Source organism: Pollicipes pollicipes, unplaced genomic scaffold, assembly GCF_011947565.3.
Source record: "Pollicipes pollicipes isolate AB1234 unplaced genomic scaffold, Ppol_2.1 Scaffold_5724;HRSCAF=6776_pilon_pilon_pilon, whole genome shotgun sequence".
Taxonomy (NCBI): domain Eukaryota; kingdom Metazoa; phylum Arthropoda; class Thecostraca; order Pollicipedomorpha; family Pollicipedidae; genus Pollicipes; species Pollicipes pollicipes.
In genome coordinates, this window is record NW_023596746.1 from 44,378,511 (window position 1) to 44,398,183 (window position 19,673).

Genomic DNA, 19,673 nt, shown 5'->3' on the forward strand with positions numbered 1-19,673 from the left:
AGCAAGCATGGTGGTATGGATGTCGGTGTACCATCCCGATCGCGGGAGACACCTCAAAACGAGTCCGGCGAAGGCCAGGGTGATGGCTCCGGGCCTGCGGCACCGCTTCTGCAAGGAATCAGGGCCTTGGATTTATACACCCTATCTAAAACAGACGACGACCTAGATGTCGTTCTGGCCAAAATATACACGAGAGATGACCTTTTGAGGAGAGCCCTGAATTGGCGGCATATTTATCAAGAGAACTGCTGGGATCCCGGTATATCCCGCGATTGAGCCTCTCAAAATCTCAGAACCCAGCATTGCGAAAGGCCCGGGATTTTCAGCACCAGTCGGCGGCGAATGTCGCCAAGAGAGCTACACCCCTGGCCCAGTCACCTGCAGGGCTATGAGAAGCCGGCGACATTCTGACAGCGCAGTATGTGCTTATGTAATGATGATCAAACATGTGCCTGGAGCTCCCAAAAAGGTTTCAGGATCCTATTCCTGGATCCCATAAGTATTGACCCTTTAGGATCCTAGATTCACCCTTGAGATCCGGGAACATGTCTGATAATGACGGTTAGTTTCCGTTTAGAGAGGTGTTTTTGTCGTTGATTGCAGTGAAGATGATTAGACGCATGCCAGTGGGTGTATCCTGTGCGTTTTAAATGATGGGATCAATGGTAGTCAGTCTAGCTGGTAGACTGGGGTCGAAGGTGTTTGGCTTCTTTTCACCATTTTAAACGTCCAAAGGATGCTTGTTGGTATGCTTCTAACAATCTTGTATCTAAATGTAACGTCTAGCATCGTGCCGTATGCGCCCCTTATCCTGAAAATGTTGGCGATGCCGGATCGCTAAGCTATTATCGGTTTGGGTAGAGCCTTTTTCGACTGCACCCGTTCTGTCGTTGTTTTTAACGCACATTGAGCGAACAAACTGAAGCAAACGGTCTTCCTGAGTCTGTACACGCTCCTGTAGCCGCAATGTGTGCGCGCGCGGCGTGTCTGAGGGCTGCTATCTCTGTCGCCAGTTTATGTGTTCCTGGGATCGCCGGACGAGGTGCAGGAGATGCTGTACACCATGTCGCTCTTCGGACTGCTGGATGGTCGCTACATGGTCATCTACATCGACCTCGATTATTCATACTCGGAGCGGGACACCTTCAAATACATGTGGCGTAGGTAAACCAAACGGCGTCCGATCGATTATTTTTGCTTGCTTTACTTTTTCTTCTGTTTTGATTATTCAGATTTTCCAGACTATTCAGTTTGCACCATGTAACGCTTTTTCAGCGCCGCTAACGAACAGCAACAGCAGATGTTTGTTACGTTTAAGCTTAGGCTTGAGCACTTCAAGCTTACGGTAGGCTAAATGGCCTATTCATCATTTACCCTGTCATAGGCTATGCATGTACCTAGATGTCCATGTGCTGGAAGCAAGCACGCTGCAGGCTGAAGAGTTTAAACTAATATGACATCGGAAAAGCGCTGCACGTGATCATGTGAGTGGGTGTTGGCATGACTGTACCTTGTTAGCCAGTTCTTGGGTAATGTTTCTGGCTGCCTCCGTGGTCTAGGGGAAAGATACGCGACTCCGTGATCCAGCGGCATGGAGCACGATACCCCGAGCGAGCGCACTGTTCGGTCCGATTAAAGTGGAAAAGTCAGCCGGCCCAACGAGGGCGAACCCAGGCCCGGGGTGGCCGCACCGCAGCATCGGTCGGCTCGTAAAACCCTCCGCATTCCTGGCTGGCGAAAGGGCGGATGCGAATATCTGTTAAACTGGACGGCACGACATGGGTGGTGAATTCAGGGTACATGCAATAAGCTATGCTTCGCAGGTACTCTGAACCTGGAGCCACCCATGCAAACCATTCGGAATAAATGTATTTTGTCAAATTTTAAATATGTCGCTAGGTGCGCTCTTGATCGTCCAACGCAGCGCTGGCGCCTGGGAGACTGCGACTAACGCATGCTCTACAACGTCCTTCTCAGCGGTCGTGCGTGAGAGACTGAAATTCATGTACGCCTTTAACCGTTCCCTGCAGTGCTGATGTGCCGGAGACTGCGGCGCCAGTTGTCCCAAAATGTGTCGTCAGCGTGTTCATGTGTTTTGTTTTGATTTTGGGAGGCTATTTCCAAGCTCTTGACGCGTCGTCATGTTCTCCGCGTCTTCGTGTGTATCGTACAACTTGTAACCCATTGACTCGAATCAAACACTGATCCATCCAGGTGGAATGGTTCGTAGTAAATGAATGACATGACATGACATGAACGAATGTGTGGTGAAAGGAGTTGATTCCTGAGTTGACCCTTTCCGGGCAGAGGTTAATTCCACCCTTCTTTTGTTTTTTTCTCTTGTTCTAGCAAACATATTGTGAGCACTTCATTGAAATTTTCTGAACGATTATCAACAAGTGTTAACGTATTCTGTTAAAACATCGAGCACTTTGCATTTTCAGAGGCGGTTCCAGCGCTTTAGCAGTACTGCGGTGCAGGAGGGGGGGGGGGGGGGGGGGGGGGGGGTCCTCCGGTGAAACACGGCAATCATGCCAAGGTGATGATCTCCCGAGATTCGCCTTGTGTTTACAGGAGTAATTTATGCTTTTAGTGAATTGGATTGTAACAATATGCGTATGGTTATTGCGATATAGCAGAAGTCCAGGGCAGTGGTGGTTTCGGAGCTAAAAAAAAGTTGCGCTTCCAAGCTATTAAGGTGCATTGTGAGGTCTCAGTGTAGACATGTACAGGATGCTTCTCGTTGTTTTATGCAAAATTATTTACACCAAATGATGCGTACACGACCAATTTATATATACGGTGACAGAGGATTGTTCATTTTTGCCAAAGGTGGGGTAGAGGAACATGGTCTCAAACCTATGCCGAAGTCGGGGTGCTACGAATGTCTAGCGAAGAAAATATGTGCGCATTTGAAGCTAGAGTAAACTAAAATACTTTTGCGCAGAGCCGCGTCCAGAGATATATAAGATGCCTATACCATGAGGATCGTCATCGAAAAGAAACGTCGCGTCCCATCACACACTTTTGGGCAGCACACAGCATCTCAAAAATGCGTGCCAGAAGCGAGTTCGGAACCGAAAAATGGGGGGGGGGATGCTGCATACGGAGACCGTGGTGACTAATAGCGGGCCGTCCTTTCGCGGCCGCGTCAATAGGCCGCGCCCCTATCACATGTGCCTATTCCCCCTCCTTTGGAAAATATGTACGTCTATAACACTTGTTCATACAACATGCCGTATAGGCCTATGCATGCTATATGAAAAAGCAATCTTAATTTACAGCTCGTAGCAGCATTGCAGCCGACAATAGCATCCACTACTTACTTAGGTCTCCTTTCATCACATCCCAGTATCCCCTCCCCCCTCGCTGCTTGTACGAAAATTATTCATTTTCCTTAATTTAGAAAATTTCCAGTGGAGTTGAACGCTGTTGGGCTTTTCACGATCGGCTCAGCAGCTCCTGATGTCTCGAGAAGGGGGGGGGGGGGACAGCCCACCCTTACCCGGAATAAGATAAACGGGGTGTTTACGAGGTGTCCGACTGGAATTTGGTCAATGGGAGTTTTCCTCACTTGAACATATTGAGGCAAACATCAGATAAGCTAAACTAAGCTCGCTTGTAACTAATCGTATACTTTTAAGTGCTGAAGTCTGCTCTACAATACACAAATCCCTATTTCGTATATATTTTCTCAGTACGTCATCATGCTGAGGAAAAGCTTTGCGTTAATGCATCCAAGCTTTGTTTGGATTAAGGTTTGCGTTATGGAAAGTTTTTGTGGCGTCAGAGGGCTGCCAAACTGGCCGAGCGAAATGGCCACTCAAGCGGGCTGGCTCATTCATTTTCAGTACTTTAACCTTTTCAAGAGGTGTCGTGGAACTGGGTGCAGCGTTTCCAGAACCTAAATATCGCTGTACGCGTGTGTTTTGACCTTTTCCCGCGGTATGCTCGCATGCTAATCTGAGAGTCGATGTGTTTTACTTGCATCCACTTGCCCGATAATGGCGCTATTCTTAAGCTATGCGATTGCAAGTTTTATTTCCGTCATATCCAATACCACCGTCTAAATTCCTGCGTTATGTAGCACATAAATTTATTCGTGTTTGAAGCTCGCACTAAATGTGTAGCATTGGTTCCAAAATGTGCTCATGTATTTCTAGCACGCCAATATGGCGATCATATTGTTTGGCCTTGAACCCTACATGAGCAATGAGGTGGCAACATTTGTGTGATGTTTATGTGACGTAATACATGCCTGGGTGACCTTGAAATAGTCTGCCCGAAATAGTGTGCACAACTTCGCGGGCGTCTAGCTCGGAAGCCAGAGGATTTTAAGCCTTAGGAAGAGCAGGGCTATGAATTGCACCGAATGATCTTAAATATGTCTATATCAGTCTAAAACCCCATTTAAATGTAGAAAATTCCTTTCAAACATGTTAAAAGCTTTTATGATGATTCTCTTATTCACATGGTATCGTTTTTATTGCGGAAGTTTTCCCTTGTCGATTCAATAATTAGTTTTTGTTCTCAGTATCAGCAGTATTCAAGGACCCAAAGAGCTGGTTTGATATTTTGTATTTGCATTACATTTGCCACTTTACTTTACGTTTGCTGCTGCTTTATAAAAGCTGCCTTTCTCAGCGCTTGTACCTTTTTCTTACCCGTAACTGATTCACACCCAAACCACAAAAATACCGCGCATGGCTCGCGTCATACTAAGTCATAACCTGTGCCTGAATGCCATGGGTTTCTTATGACATCGACTGCATCAGAATGGAGACGTGTTGGGATCACACTGTGCCCACTTGCCAATGTGTGAGGGAAAATAATTGTGAAAGTCCACGCGACCGGTCAAAAGCTACGCAAAATTCTCAGCGGTTACAGCACATGCCGCTGATATCCAGCGGTGATATCCAGCCCAATCGGTGCGGAACTGTCTGACTTCAATCAGTGCCGAACTGCCTGACTTGAAATGAAAATTCGGAAAGCAGTCTTCGGCCATAGGTGCAATGCAGGCTGTTGCTCACTTTATTTGGCAGCGTCGCACGTGAAATTGAGTAATGTATCGGTTTGAGCACGCGGCCTTATGTCAGATTTCAGCAATTGCGTCAACAAAGTTGGATGAACGTGAGAAGCGCTTTTAAATCGATGCTTGAGACGGTTCGTGTGTCGAGATGGAACTTCGCCACGTCCAGGTGTTTGCTTTGCGGAACCTAACCGATATCCCCATGCATCTTCAAGTCACGAGGATGTCCAAAAGTAAGGGGGTGCCATGTCCAGGATTATTCTTAGTCATCCTACGCTGATGAAACTGCTGTGAGGTCCGGGATGGGACGGACTTCGGTGATGGGCCTTGAACAACGAATGTTTGGCGATATAGAGTTCGGTAATGAATTCGGTCGTAAGGATTGAACAACAGCTTAAGGATTGAACAGCAGGACAGTTTCTCATTTTCCATATCACCATATAACTAATACAGCGTACGTTGGTGATGACCGCTGTGTTCCACATGGTACCAGTATAGCTTCACCAGGCTACTATCGTTGATGACCACGTAACGTCACCGGAGTGCGGCGCCACCGACCGTGTGACGTCACCGGAGCCTGGTGTCACTAACCTGTGACTTCACGGGAGCCCGGCGTCGCTGGTTGTGTGATGCCATCAGAAGTCTGGCGTAGCCAAGGGGGAGGGCGTTTGGAGTCATCCCCCCATCCCGTTCTGGATGTGGCGGGGGCCCCTGGGGTCTCAGACCTCAATACTTTGTGACCGGTCATGACGCCAGCAGGACTTCTAAATCATCAAATAGAAAACAGGTCATTTACGCATCAACATGGAATCCCGGGTTTAAAAGGCCTTCTTTAAAAAACAGGGCCGCTGTAGCGACTGAGTGGCGAAAATGGCACGATTTGATCCCCTCCTGGGCATCCTGGCTACACCATGGCACCAGAACGCAGCGCCTCTGATTGAATGACGTCAACAGAGCCGTTAAGCGGGTGAAGTCACCAGGATGCGATGCCGCTGGTCACGTGTGGTCACCAGAGCGCGACGCCACTTACCGTGTGATGCCGTCAGATCCCGGCGCCGTTGCTCGAGTGACGCCACCAAAGCGCGTCAGTACTGATGTCTCCAGAGCGCGGTGCTGGTGATTGTGTGACGTCACCAGAGCGCGGCGCCGCTGGCCGTATGACGCCACTAGAGCACTGACCGGCAGGCGCCAACGAGATGTGGGAGCTGATCCGCAACCAAGACTACCACTGCCAGTGGGCTGACTGGGGGCTACTGCGCGGTCTGCTGGTTGTGCTGGCCACGCCGCCGCAGGGGGATTACCACTACTTCACCGAGCGCGTCCGCGAGTACAACAAGCGACCGCCCTTCAACATCACCCAGCCCGACTGGTGGATGTTCAAAAAGGTGGGCCTGCCGCTAGCTGGAGAGTATCAGACAATTTGAGAATATGGGCAACGGATATGAGGTTTTGCTCCTCTGCTTTAATGGGAGGGCTTCCCGTCACCGTTTGCCTCTGGGGTTGGGGCTTTGCTGGGTTTGTTCGGCTGACATCGCATTTTAGGAACGCACGTGTGTGCTGCAATGACCTGGTCTTTGTTGCTTTGACATTGAATCGGCTATGTATCATCTGCTATTTCCTGTAGTATCTATGGTCCAGACATGTATTGTGTCGCTCCATAAGCCAATTTCCGTATAATGTAATCAATTTACAAAAGCAACGCCATGACTTTGCCCATGGCCGGTCAAATTTGTGTGTCTTGTCTCTTGTCCAACCCTTAAATACAGTGTGTCATTTGGGACATGCAGAAAATAGCTGGAACCGAGATGTGAAACTTTTCACCTTTTAGAGGTCAGTCAGTACATATACTGGAGTTTTTCTGAGCATTTAATGTTTCTGTTTCAACACCTTTTCCTGTTTTTTTCACTAATGATTTCTAGTTGTCTTGAGAAAGTAACGCGCAAAACCTTGTTTAAACGAAATTGCTCAATAGCAAAAATACGTACTGATTTTCCTGAATATTTCCGATAGTTTTTATGCTGTTGCTCTACCAGGGAGGAACCAAAAGTAACCGTTGCATGTTTCCAAACTCGCCATCATTGTTGGTGTAATGCTTAATCGTTATCAATGCCAAATGTCGTTTCTTTCTTGTAGGAATTAGCGCGATAAATCTTTGTTTTTATTTCCACATTTCAAATGGTGTGATATCCACTTTTCAAATGGTATGAAAACATGAGTCCCGAGTTATGACCCATCGCAAAATAACAATGAAAAAAATTGATAGGCTGCAAAAGGCGTGCGTATTCAAGATGTATTTGGCTTGTTTTTGCACCAAGTTAGTGTAAATTAGTTTAGAAGATTGTTCAGGTACACCCTGATTTTGGAGAAGAGGTCACAACTGTTGCCCACAATATGTTTACTTCTATCATCCGGCAGTTTGGTCTTAGCTGTTACTATCGTGATGAGAAATGCGTTTTCCTGCTCTGTGTTGCACAGTTGGTTTGTGAACATTTGGGAAATATGTGATGAAGCCCCGAGACGAGCAGCATTAGAACAGCCCGAGACGAGCAGCGTTAGAACAGCCCGAGACGAGCAGCGTTAAAACAGCCCGAGACGAGCAGCGTTAGAACAGCCCGAGACGAGCAGCGTTAGAACAGCCCGAGACGAGCAGCATTAGAACAGCCCGAGACGAGCAGCGTTTAGAACAGCCCGAGACGAGCAGCGTTAGAACAACCCGAGACGAGCAGCGTTAGAACAGCCCGAGACGAGCAACGTTAGAACAGCCCGAGACGAGCAGCGTTAGAACAGCCCGAGACGAGCAGCGTTAGAACAGCCCGAGACGAGCAGCGTTAGAACAGCCCGAGACGAACAGTGTTAGAACAGCCCGAGACGAGCAGCATTAGAACAGCCCGAGACGAGCAGCGTTAGAACAGCCCGAGACGAACAGTGTTAGAACGACCCGAGACGAGCAGCGTTAGAACAGCCCGAGATGAGCAGCGTTAGAACAGCTCGAACAAATGCTACTGGGAGGTGTTTTAGTCATGAGTAAAACCGGAGGACAGAGGAAAGCATGGCGAGTGCGTGTGCTGTGTTTTGGAGCTGGGTCACGTGCATTGACGGAGAGGTCCAAACCAACAGGGACAACTGGCCGCAGCAAAGATAAACAGTGCCAAAATAAATGGACGTAACGCTATCTCGCCGGCGCCTGTGCCCACAAGATGTGAAAAATTGAACTTAAGCTCTGTCGTAATGTCACGCAATAATGTAAAGGTGCAAACGTGATCAACGTTGCGGAGCTCCCGTGGAATCGTGTCCCAGGTTTTGGACCTGTAGCCCTATCTTCATATTGACATTCCTGATAGTTATTTTGAATCTGCATTAAAACTGCTAGAGCTGGATCTCTGAGCCTTGATGACTTTTGCTGAACACAAATTTGGCATAACCACCCAAAATCTGAGCCTCCTCCTCTGTCTAGAGGCTGCTCTAGGAACCGGTTTTGGGAGGTATGTCGGTACGGATAAAGAGGTCTTCGAGGCAAACAGTTCTTTGACTAAATCCGGCTAATGTTTGATGCGAATGCCTTGAGTGCTAACGCGGTCTATTGCATCACGGCTGATTACATGTGGATTAGTATGATGCATGCGAGGTGTAAAACCTGTGTCCAGAAGCAAGAAGGGCTGGATTTTAGACGCGTAGAAACCCACATGAACGACACTGATTGCCTAGTAAAAGCGGCATGATTTCACTAATAGGGCGGGGTGATGTAACCCCGCTCTAAGGTTGCTGAAGAAGCCTCTCCGGCATGCCGTGCAGTCGCGCAGAAATTTTCAGTAGCCTGTGAGGCTCCGTGCGTCATGTTTTTACACCAGAAAAGTGCTTAGCTCCTCTGGTTTCGGAGCAGTGGCGGTTTTTGAGGAAAACTGCATGGCGACCTATGGCCTGGGCGGCCGGCGGGCCGGCTGCCGGGCGGGAGCTGATGGCGTCGCGAAACGCGCGCGGTCGGACGGCATTTTCACATTAACGGAGCTACGTAGCACAAAAGTATGCTTAAAACACAAACGTGCACCACTGCACTTAAAATTGAACAAGAAACACGCCTGTTTAAGTTTCGTGTTGCCGTAAGGCATGGTCTCGTAGGCATAATGTTGTGAAGTTGAAAAAGTGCGACCTCCTGGAAAACTTGGCCTTTGTACTGTCGTAATGGGGTGAATTGTTGACCTAACAACATGAAAAGTGATAACAATCGCGAGATCGTGTCGCCAACAGTTCACTGGAGTTTTCTGCTAAGCTCTATGTTTGTTCATTCGGAAACCCCAGGGGCTCGCACCACCACCCCGTCTCACTCCTCACCCACCTCACCACCCTCCTCAATCTGCGTTATGAAAAACAGCGACCCACGGCGATGGGTAGGCGATGTGTATGTATATCGACAACGGTAATACTTCAGAGGTTTACATATGTGTCAAGTGCAGTATTTGGCAATAAGGATTTCGATCCCAAGCTTTTGTAGCCACTGTAGCGCCTGCTGCGACGTGGCAATCAGTGCAGCATTACGTTGCTAAAGTCCAACAAAAATGGGAAGGGGTGAAATTAGGTAAGATAAACAGTGCCGTAATGCATTTGCCCCTCTTAACTGATTTGTGAATACCACCATAAAGTGTGTTGCCTTGCCACCTGGAGTCACAATCAGATTGGCTGACCTGTCCAGCTGGCCCGCTATATGTAGACTTTTCTTTTCCACCACTGGCTGAAGTACCTCACCGATATTTCTCACAACATTTCCGGCTCTACAAACCCGGTTACTCTTTGTCGTAGCCTACGGACGCATGTTAACAGCGCGCCCGGGTGGCCAGCTAGATACCCTTCGCTCGGATGGGGGGTCAATTTGACCCCTCCCCTGAGATCTCGGGAACTGAGAAAGCTAAAAACACCACATCTACCGGGTGTATTGACCTGTACGTGAACTCACTTGAGTCAAAGTTTCAAGTTCCTAGGTCATGACCTTGTTGTCGAAAAAGGTCAAACAAGGTCAAGTTCCAGGTTGGTCTCCAAAGTGCCCCCGGAACCTAGATAACCGTTTCTAAGCAAAAGATCTCGTGCTCATTCAAGGTCAGTGACCTTGTTTGACCTTTGAATGTCAAGGTGACAAAAATCATGCAAGATTGCTTTGAGTTTTGCATTTGACTAAGCGACAAAGATTACGCTAGGCAGTACATTCTTAAAACAAAATGTTGACCTGGGTCGCTTTAGGTCAATGACCTATTCCGACCTTTAAGAAGTCCATGGAAGATGTATGATGCGGTTCCTGCTATCAATAAACTCGAAATGAGCACCAGAAACTATCCCATACAGTAAGCCCTAGAGTAACAAAACGGGTCTTGACCTTGGTGCGACCTCTATACCCGACCATAGGTCAATGTAATTTGCTCATTCAACTGTTGTGCTGCCTAAGAAAGCATCTCAGAGATGTATGGCTTTGTCCAACACTTCGTTGTTAGATCAGATTGAAGGATTCCCTAGAAATTGCCTTCGCTAAAACTATGGTCTGACTTTGACCAGCCATAGGTCAGTGATCGTACAAGGTACACCTAAATTTTTGATTTCAAACGATCCGATATTTAATTGTCTACAGCTACGCACAATTTGACGCGACTACTCTGCGCCGTTCGGAAACCATTTTGGAAAAACCTTTAGGGGGGTCAATTCGACCCGCGCGATTTTGGGCGTGTTGAAATAATGAAACCTAATGGCTTGTAATAATACACTTAGTAATGCTCCTTTTATCTGCCTAGATCCATCACTTACGTTTTGCATCCACTTGTTCATGGCATATCATTGTTATAACTGGCTGGATGCGGTATTTGAGGCCATCTCTAGAGACAAGGGCAGGGTGTTTAGAAGGTAATCTTACCCCTAACCTTATATGTCTGCTTCCACCGCTGACGTAAGGCATCGCGTGTGTGATATGGTGCTACATAAAGGTGTTCGAATTCATTCTTTTTGTTACAGTGACGAATAGACCCACTAAAAACGAGACATAACGAAATATGTTCTAACTGTTGCTTTCTTGAGTGCGCTATGGACCATATTTGTTCAAATCTCCTATAGGTCAAAGCGAAGCTGACTTTCGGGGTTATGTCAACGGCGCTTTTCCAGGATGGCGTTTCGTTGATACTTGCTAAGCACGAGATGTAAGAAAATTTGTTTTTTCCGCTTTTTCTATGCCGTGACCTATATGCAAATTTGTTTGAACCTCTCCACATTTGAAAGGATTTGACATTTAGCTAGCTCGTTTGAAGCCCTCACCCGCCCAAATCGGACAACACAGGCGGATTCTGAGGCGCCGGGGTGCGATAAGCCCTCGCCTCACCCTTCGCGCAAAATTGAAGCAAAATTCACCGCATGAAAATAGGGTTTAACGGGAACGTGATTTGACAGCGAGCCTAACCACCGGCGTGCGAATCAATTAGAAAAGGAATCGTAACCTGCGTCCGAGGAGTGGCACAATTACGTACGAGTCAGTACTACATTGCCTTACAGTCGGATCGAAATATTTGGCATTACGTTCTTTCGAGCTGAGGCACATCTCAGAGCTGTCTCATGTCTCAAAGGTTAGGCGTTTGAGCTGATGCACGTCTCGGGGGCCCAGACGTTCGAGCTGGGGCACGTCTCGGAGCTCAAACGACCGAGCTGATCTCAGAGCTGCCCCAGAGCTCGGACGTTCCAGCTGAGTGCACGTCTCAGGGCTCAGACGGTGGCCCTGTAGAATAGTATCAATGGTATATCAGCTTACCCTAATGACCGACAAAGGACGTCACAGAAAATGTATGCTCGTAAACAGAGCCAAGCAGGCGGATTAAGCCGTTCTTCCTGGCATGACGTTGTTGAATAAGTGTTAAAAGCTCACGCTTCCTCAGCATCTCACCGTCAAACAGGCAGTCACTTCTTGCTCGCACGTGCATGATCGTTTTGTACAGTGGTCGGCGTTCTTTTTGCATGCCACGCGATTAGCACGCGACCATTGCGAGCTAGTTGGCTCACAATGGTCTCGTCCGCAGCTACATGGTAACTTTGGGCGCTATCACACAGGCTGATCTCGATGCCGCCGGGTGACGTCATGCCAACCGCCTTGTTTCCGGGATGTGTTCCCGAACCGCGGCGCCCGTTGTGGCGGTGATCTGTCCCAGTCTGCGGCCGCTTCGCGGCGGGTAGCAGGAGGGGATCGGCTCGGCGTGGCGTGTCTCCCGGCTTAGCTTCCGTCGGAAGTGGCCTTATTTCCCGGATACGATCGTGTTATTTTCGCTGACTTGTGGCGGAGAGTCCTAAGCGCCTGCCACCGGACTTTGATGCCCCACTCCACGCCCAGAGTCGTTTATTCCGTGTGTCCCAACTCTGCTGTCAGCCTTTCTGTCTTTCTGCCATTTTCTTTTCTGTCAGCATGCCAGCCTTTCTATTGTGGTCTAGACAAGTGCTGCCATCAGTGGACGCCGGAGCTTGTTTGTCTTTCCTGCCATCCCGCTCTGAACCGGACTGGCCACTGGCACGACTCCCGTTGCCTTCTCATAGGGCCAACGTCGTGGCGCGTTTCGTGCGGCGCGGTTGGTGTGCTGTTTGTTCAGAGCGAACGCGCGTCGCGTCGTTAGTGGCCGGGTCACGTCATGGCCGGTCATGGCCGGGTCGCGGTCACGACTGCGGCCGCCTCTGAACTCCCTCTTCTTTTGGGATAGCCAGGTCGACGAGCGATCAGGCTTGAACTTATTGCCTGCCCTCTGCGACTCTGCATGCGTTGGAGCCGTGTTTTCCTTCGGAGGGGACCTGGGCTTCCCATTGCCTGTATCAGCCCCTCAAAATTTGACGAAATCCAACAAAATCCGTCAGCAGGCGCTAAAAAGGAAGAGTTTTTTAGGCAAAGCTGGTCCCTCGTCCCCCCCCCCCCCCCCAGCTAAGCTGTAGTTCCCGCATGCGGCGATGTGCGCATGATGTGTCACATATAGATGGAAGACGTTCTTTGAAATGGAATGCATGCTTTTGGCATATTTAGTAAAATGTGCAGTTGAACTGCGGCCTACACTTTGACTGCATGCGCATCGAAAGTAATTCAGGAAACCATAATCATTTAAGCACCGATGCCAAAAGAGTGGAGTGTGCAGCGATATTCAGGTAAGTTGGTAACTGTGTAAACAGCGCAGGCAAAACCGACAGATGAGATTATTTGGTTGCGCGGATATGATACGCATAGTTCCTCCACAGCAGCGAAATACGTCGAATTCATTTGTTATTTTAAAACGATCTCCGAGCTTATGTGAACGTCGGGATCGGTGCTAAAAAATCATTTCTTGGGACCTTGGAAACACAAGGGGTGCAGTATGATCCCTTTATGACGAGCATCCTTGATGCAGGGTGAGATGCTCGTCTCCCATTCGTCTGCTCCGCTGGGCACGTGCGCACTCGATTGCCCCGCATGCACTGAGTCGGTCTGCTGGCCCGGTGCCCGGGCGAGCGCCGTTTAGGCTGGTCTGTTGTGTCAGCAGACAGGGCCAAGGTAGTTCGTCGGGATTTAGCAGCGGTCAGAAAATGCTTCCATTTCCACGCAATTTATGCGCTTCCAGAGCTTATGTCACAACATGCCTGTCAGCGGACGCAACTGCATCATGCATGTCAAAACATACATCAATCAGTAAATAGCATACTACAAATAGGAATGCATCAAGATGACGAAAGTTTGTGGTATTTGCTGAATGATGAACTGGGGAAGAAAGTACAGGAAGAACATTTTGCCTCGGAAGAACGTTGAGCATTGGAGCCCGCAACATGCCTCGAACAGTCAATATTGATTTTCAGAAATGACTTTGTTTTCGAGGCAAGGAGATGCATGTGTCTTCTGGGACCAAAAAGAGGTGCGTAGCCTTCACACTGCAAGCTACGAAGCAGATTTGTGACATATATATATATATATATATATATATATATATATATATATATACATACATACATATGTATAGATAAAGACCACTGCATTGCTCCCTCTGAAGCACAATAAATACATATGGCCGTGGGTAATGGTGAGAAGTCGTTCGAATACGTTTGGCTCAGATTTCGGTGCAAGTGTGTTCGTGGTGTGCAGGTGAATGTAAGGCGCATGCATGCTTCAACGTAGAATGAAAGCATCACCCAGAATAGCCCACGGCCGTCTTTGCGGATAGATACTACTCCTGTATCAGATGTTTGGCATGGATGCGACCGGAGCGCGACGGTGAACTTTTCAATGCCTAATATGGCAAGCATGTCAGTGCAAAAACTATACATTAACTTTCTGTTCAGAAAAGTTATTTATAATCCGGATGGCTTCCAAGGGATACTTAGACTGTATGCGATGCAAAGTAGTGCTTGGGTTTGCATAAATGACTGATTATTCGACTAAGGCCTATCCGGCTCATAAGCAGCCTCCATCCTTTTTAGCTATATACATGGCGTGCGTGAGCTTCTAGGCATTATTTAACTCAAAAACGATTTTCTCATATGTGCCCAACGTCATCAAAGGAATACGCCCTTTCTCTGGAGCTGGGAATCGTAGATGACTGCAACGCCATGAACATCTGCGAGTGTTTTCTCCCAAAACGAAACCAGAAACAATTTTGGAGTAAGCTGGAACTCTGAATGCGATCAGTTACAGCGCGAAGACAACTTCAAGGCAAGAAAATAGGTTAAAGTGCTGTTTCGTGCCAACCTGTCTGGGGGTGGTGTGACCTCCGTTTCCTGTTCGTCAGCTGGGTACACCGTTGTATGATAACTAACTCTTGAGTTTGAAAATATTATATTAAAGTTGAGGAAAGTTGTCAAAATCTGAGGCGAAACCAAGTTTTTGAGGAAGGTCATGTCAGACGCCACGAGCTGCCCCCTCCCCCAACCAGTTTGGCAAAGTGACTACTGACGCCTAGAGCCACCCCCGGTGAATGCAGGGCAACACAGTCCTGGCAGAGCATGTCGAATGGACAATCAGGAAAACCGGAGGTGTTGAAGTGCTTCAGGTAACATGAAGTGGTGGTGAGATCAGTAAACCAGGAGAGCCAAACCGGCCAGCCGCAGCTAAATGGCTTGCACGGCATTGAGCTTACTGAGAAACGCTCGTGAGTTAGGTATGTGGGCCGTTGAAGCATAATGGTTTGATTCATTTTGTAGCTTGTTTCCGTCTGAATTTTTTTCTTTGCGCGGCAGTTACCTTACAAGGTCTTGGGCTCGACCTGGTCCCCGGAGGAAGCGACTGGCATGTGGCGGGACCTTCAGTTCGGCGGAGTTCAGTCCGTGACGTGGCGACTGAAGACAAAGCTCGAAAGTGGCTTTTTCTCGGGTATTCTGGATGTATTGTGGTTGAATGGCTGCTCTTCTTATCATTCCTTTGATAATCTGCAGAGAAAATGAAAAGCTGTGTTGATGGACCAGCTTGCTTAACTCGCTTCGGCACGGGGTTGATGCAACATCCGGATTCGTGGAGGCACCACGCGTTGTTAAGTAATTATACCACGAAGCTCACTGATGCTGGTGGGCTTCGCTTACGTTAGTCATGGTTAAAGCACCACAAGATTGTATTTTGATACCTACCCATTCTCATGTGGCCGGTACATTCGCTAAATACGATAGTTAACCATGTAACATGGTGGGTGAGACGTGTCCATGATGGTGAAAGGGTCTCCTGAAGATTAAGGTTTGGATAGGTCACGTACAAAGTATTGCTTAAGTGGTAGTAACCCGAACGTCTGCGTAGTAGCGAGCTCCCGCTTTTGTCCTTAACCTATGTGGTGCTGCTTAGTAGTATGTTGAGTATTGCTAGGTAGTTATAAGTTTGAGGTGCCCTCCCGTAGTGCTGTTAGTAGACCATTTACAGCGAACTTATGTTTCTGTCACATATTAAGATCGCGCGTGAAAGACACCAAGTAAGGTCACAGAAGACCATAGAATGATGTCAGGTAAACTCACCTTACCCCTGGAGGCAAGCTGTGTCATGCCCTGACTTGTGTACACATTAACTTACGTGCATGGAAAGCTGGAACGATGGCAAATGACAGAGACGGCAAGGGCGTGCGTGGACCTAGTTTGAGCAAACCTGGCACGTCAAGCTGAAGAATCCGCCCGATAGCTCAGTTGTTTAGAGCGCCTGCCCTCCGATCCACTCACCCGTGGCGGGGTGGGTTCGGATCCACTCACCCGTGGCGGGGTGGGTTCGGATCGCTTTCGCGCTTGCTATTCGTCCTTGCCAGGTATGGCCTGCGGCTGGTGGCAACGACCGCACTAAAGGTCAGGTGACGCCAGACGGCGGGACGGGCCGTGTATAGCATCGCGGCATGCTACACTTTCGCTGCCAAATTCTGCCGTTGACCCGGAATTGCACGATCGGATGGTGGGGGTGAGGGCTCACATAACAAGCACTGCGTGGCGGCAGCTCTGATCCCAGAAACCCGTTCATTCAAAATGGTTCGGAATGAATCTTGAATGGCTCACCGTGGAATGTCAGGATAATATCGGTAGATCACGCAATGATTCGTCTTTTTTGTGGCCTGTGCGGGTGATGTCGAACAGCTAACGGCGTTTTCACTTTGAGACCCGTTGCCTTTAGTGGTGGCACTCGGCTCTGGTGCCGGGCCGCCTGTCGTGGGTGGCCCTGGACGCCCGCCGCCCGTCAGTGTCCTCCGCTCGCTCCGTTACGACCCGGTCTTACTCCCGCGCAGCACATCGGCGTGGTGGCGGCGTACCTGTACGACTCGGTGATCATGTACGTGGAGGCGCTGCACCGCACGATAAGCGACTACCCGAGCGTGCCGCTGAGCCAGATCATACACAACGGCTCCCAGATCATCGCTCGCATCCGCAACCAGACGTTCACGAGTGAGTGTGAGCCGCCGTCTGAACAGCGAGGGAGTGTGAGCCGGCGCCTGAACAGCGAGTGAGTGTGAGCCGCCGTCTAAACAGCGAGCATCGCAACCAGACGTTCACGAGTGAGTGTGAGCCGGCGTCTGAACAGCGAGTAAGTATGAGCCGCCGTGTAAACAGCGAGCACCGCAACCAGACGTTCACGAGTGAGTGTGAGCCGGCGTCTGAACAGCGAGTGAGTGTGAGCCGCCGTCTAAGCAGCGAGTAAGTATGAGCCGCCGTGTAAACAGCGAGCACCGCAACCAGACGTTCACGAGTGAGTGTGAGCCGGCGTCTGAACAGCGAGTGAGTGTGAGCCGCCGTCTAAACAGCGAGCACCGCAACCAGACGTTTACGAGTGAGTGTGAGCCTCCGTCTGAACACCAGTGAGTGTGAGCCGCCGTCTGAACAGCGCCGAACACCGCCGACCACACGGCAACAGCGCCACCGGCATGGACAGGGTACAACATAGCACCACCGTCCACACAGGGAACAGCACCACCGGCACGGACAGGGTACAACATAACACCGCTGTCCACAGCAACATGGCACAGCGCTGCTGCTCAGACATGACGTATCGGTGCTGTCCAGACAGGACATACCGCTGCTGTGCAGACAAGGTGCAGTACCACTATCCAGACAGTGTACGACGCTGCTGTCCGGAAAGAACACGATATCACTGCCCAAATAGGCTACAGCACCGCTTCCAGACGGTACGCAACTGGGCCGACGTGTTCCAGCGCACGGAGAGTACAATATCACTGACCAGATAACGCACAGCATCAGGTGGGCTTTGCTTGGAGATGCGCCTTTCAGTCGGATAATGTAACGGGATTTCTGTTGGAACATCTATGGTAATCTTGCCAGTGTTAGCATACCCTGCTTCATTATCCTGGGCAACCCCCGCGTAGGCATTTTCGGTGTAAAGGAATATAGCAACCTGTTTTTGAGTCGATATTTGCCATTCATTTGTATCCGTCTGCGGCCCAAACAACTTGCGCTCACCCTCACCGGCACACCAGTGTCTGGCAGTGGATGCCTTCTCTGGCTGGGGCTGTGACATGTGCTGTGGGTGCCAGCCAGCCTGCCGGCGCGGTCGTGATGAGCCCTCACCGCTGACGCAGGCGTGATGGGGTCCGTCATCAAAATGGATGACAACGGCGACTCGGAGGGCAACTTCACCGTGCTGGCGCTCAGCGGCAACTGCAACATGACCATCCGCTACGTGAGGAGCCACAACTACACCCTCAGCTGCCACAACTGCATGAAGCCCTTCGGCCAGTTCTATCTCACCAACAAGTCGCTGCCGGTAAGTGCTAGTGCCGCAGGCACGAGTGCCGGTCCGGACAAGTGCCAAGTGCCAAGACAAGTGCCCAACGCTGGCTGGATCCAGGTGTGACCTCAGCACGGGTCGCACCACCTCGATCTCTCTCATGAAAACAGTTCTCGCTGAGACAGCTAAGTTATGGTTCACGTTGTTCGGAATCGCATTGTTCTGCTCTGCTTCACATTGAAAGGAATGAAAATATCAGGTGGAAGAAGCAGTTTGCTGAATGTCTAAATTCGAAACACTAGCCATGTGTCACAAGAAATAATGTTGCCTCCTGTGCCAGTGACATTATGCACTACGTAGCATATTACGCTTTGTACTGCATAAAGCTTATTTATGCCTCCGCCTGTTATGTCTTCATGCAAACAAACTTCCGAGACAAGGTGTCAAGATCGACATGACAGGCACTAAGTCTTTTTTCAATCCAGCCCGTCAGCCCACAGGTAATGGTCTGAGGGCGGCCGGGATGATAACCCATTCTGGCAGGCGCTGGTGTTCCTTTTCCAAAGCATCGATGCCCCGGTTGCCCCAACGCCGCAGCGTTAGGCAGGGGGAGGGATGAAGGAGGAGAAATCTCCAGTCAGTATCACTCCTCTGCTAATTGGAGCTGTATCTCCTCAGCCGCCCTAGGCTCCTCTTGCAGCGGCGTCCTCCTCTTCTCGCCCCTCCCCCTCTATCATTTGCCATGCAGATGAGGTCAGCCGCCGAAGACTGGCGATGGCCTCCCGGTGACCCTTGCTTTCCAGCCAGCCTTTGTCTCCCGTCCGGGCCAGCCTTTGTCTCCCGTCCGGACATGCCCTGGTGCCAGATGGTGTGCGGAGTGTCTATGCAAATATAAGCCTCGTCGCCTGGGTCACGTGATGCGTCCAAGAAAGACAGGGCCTCATACACGGCGGTCAGGCTTGTTCGGCAGCTCTGCGTGGGTCCGGTCTGTTGAACCATGCTTACCTGTTGGCCGAAAGGCTGCAAACAGAGGCGATGAGGTCCCAGCTGAGCTACGTGAAGGGTACATCCTTTCATAAAACGATTTGCTAGCGGTGGTTTGATGCCCGCCCATGCTCATGTCTGAGTTCCCTGTCTCGCCAAGTAAGGCGTAAGAGTCTGGGGTATCACTGGTAACGAACCCCTAATGCTCTGTGTCTCCCAATGCTCCAAACATACTTGCGGTGTCGGTATTTTCTGTTTCGCTATCCGATCGTCCTTCGGGGAAACAAGATGATGCCACAATAATGTGATTTATCCGCTTTCCACGAGCCTGCTATCGTGTGGGTGCATCGTGTGTGACCGATCTATATCGCATTAGCATGTTTTTGTTTCTCCCGCAAACTTATGTTTGGCTAAGGCTTTAAGGCTTCCCCTAATGTGATGTTCCTCCCGTCGGTTTAGTGTAATCCCTAGTATATGACCATGACGTAGATGTCGTTTTTGAGA

At 49.6% G+C, this 19,673-nt stretch overlaps 1 protein-coding gene across 3 annotated transcripts in view; it reads left to right on the plus strand.

Annotated features, from left to right (window-relative positions):
• The window catches only part of LOC119103793 (receptor-type guanylate cyclase Gyc76C), a 60,503-nt gene that overhangs the window by 16,007 nt on the left and 24,823 nt on the right, over positions 1-19,673 (plus strand). For 2 of the 3 annotated variants that reach the window (XM_037227448.1, XM_037227446.1), the window contains 4 exons: positions 1,014-1,160; positions 6,215-6,414; positions 16,732-16,888; positions 18,037-18,221. In XM_037227448.1, coding sequence (XP_037083343.1) covers positions 1,014-1,160; positions 6,215-6,414; positions 16,732-16,888; positions 18,037-18,221 — 689 coding nt within the window. Of the gene's footprint in view, positions 1-1,013; positions 1,165-6,199; positions 6,415-16,731; positions 16,889-18,036; positions 18,222-19,673 lie in introns of those variants that run through there. The other variant, XM_037227449.1, reaches the window with a different exon arrangement.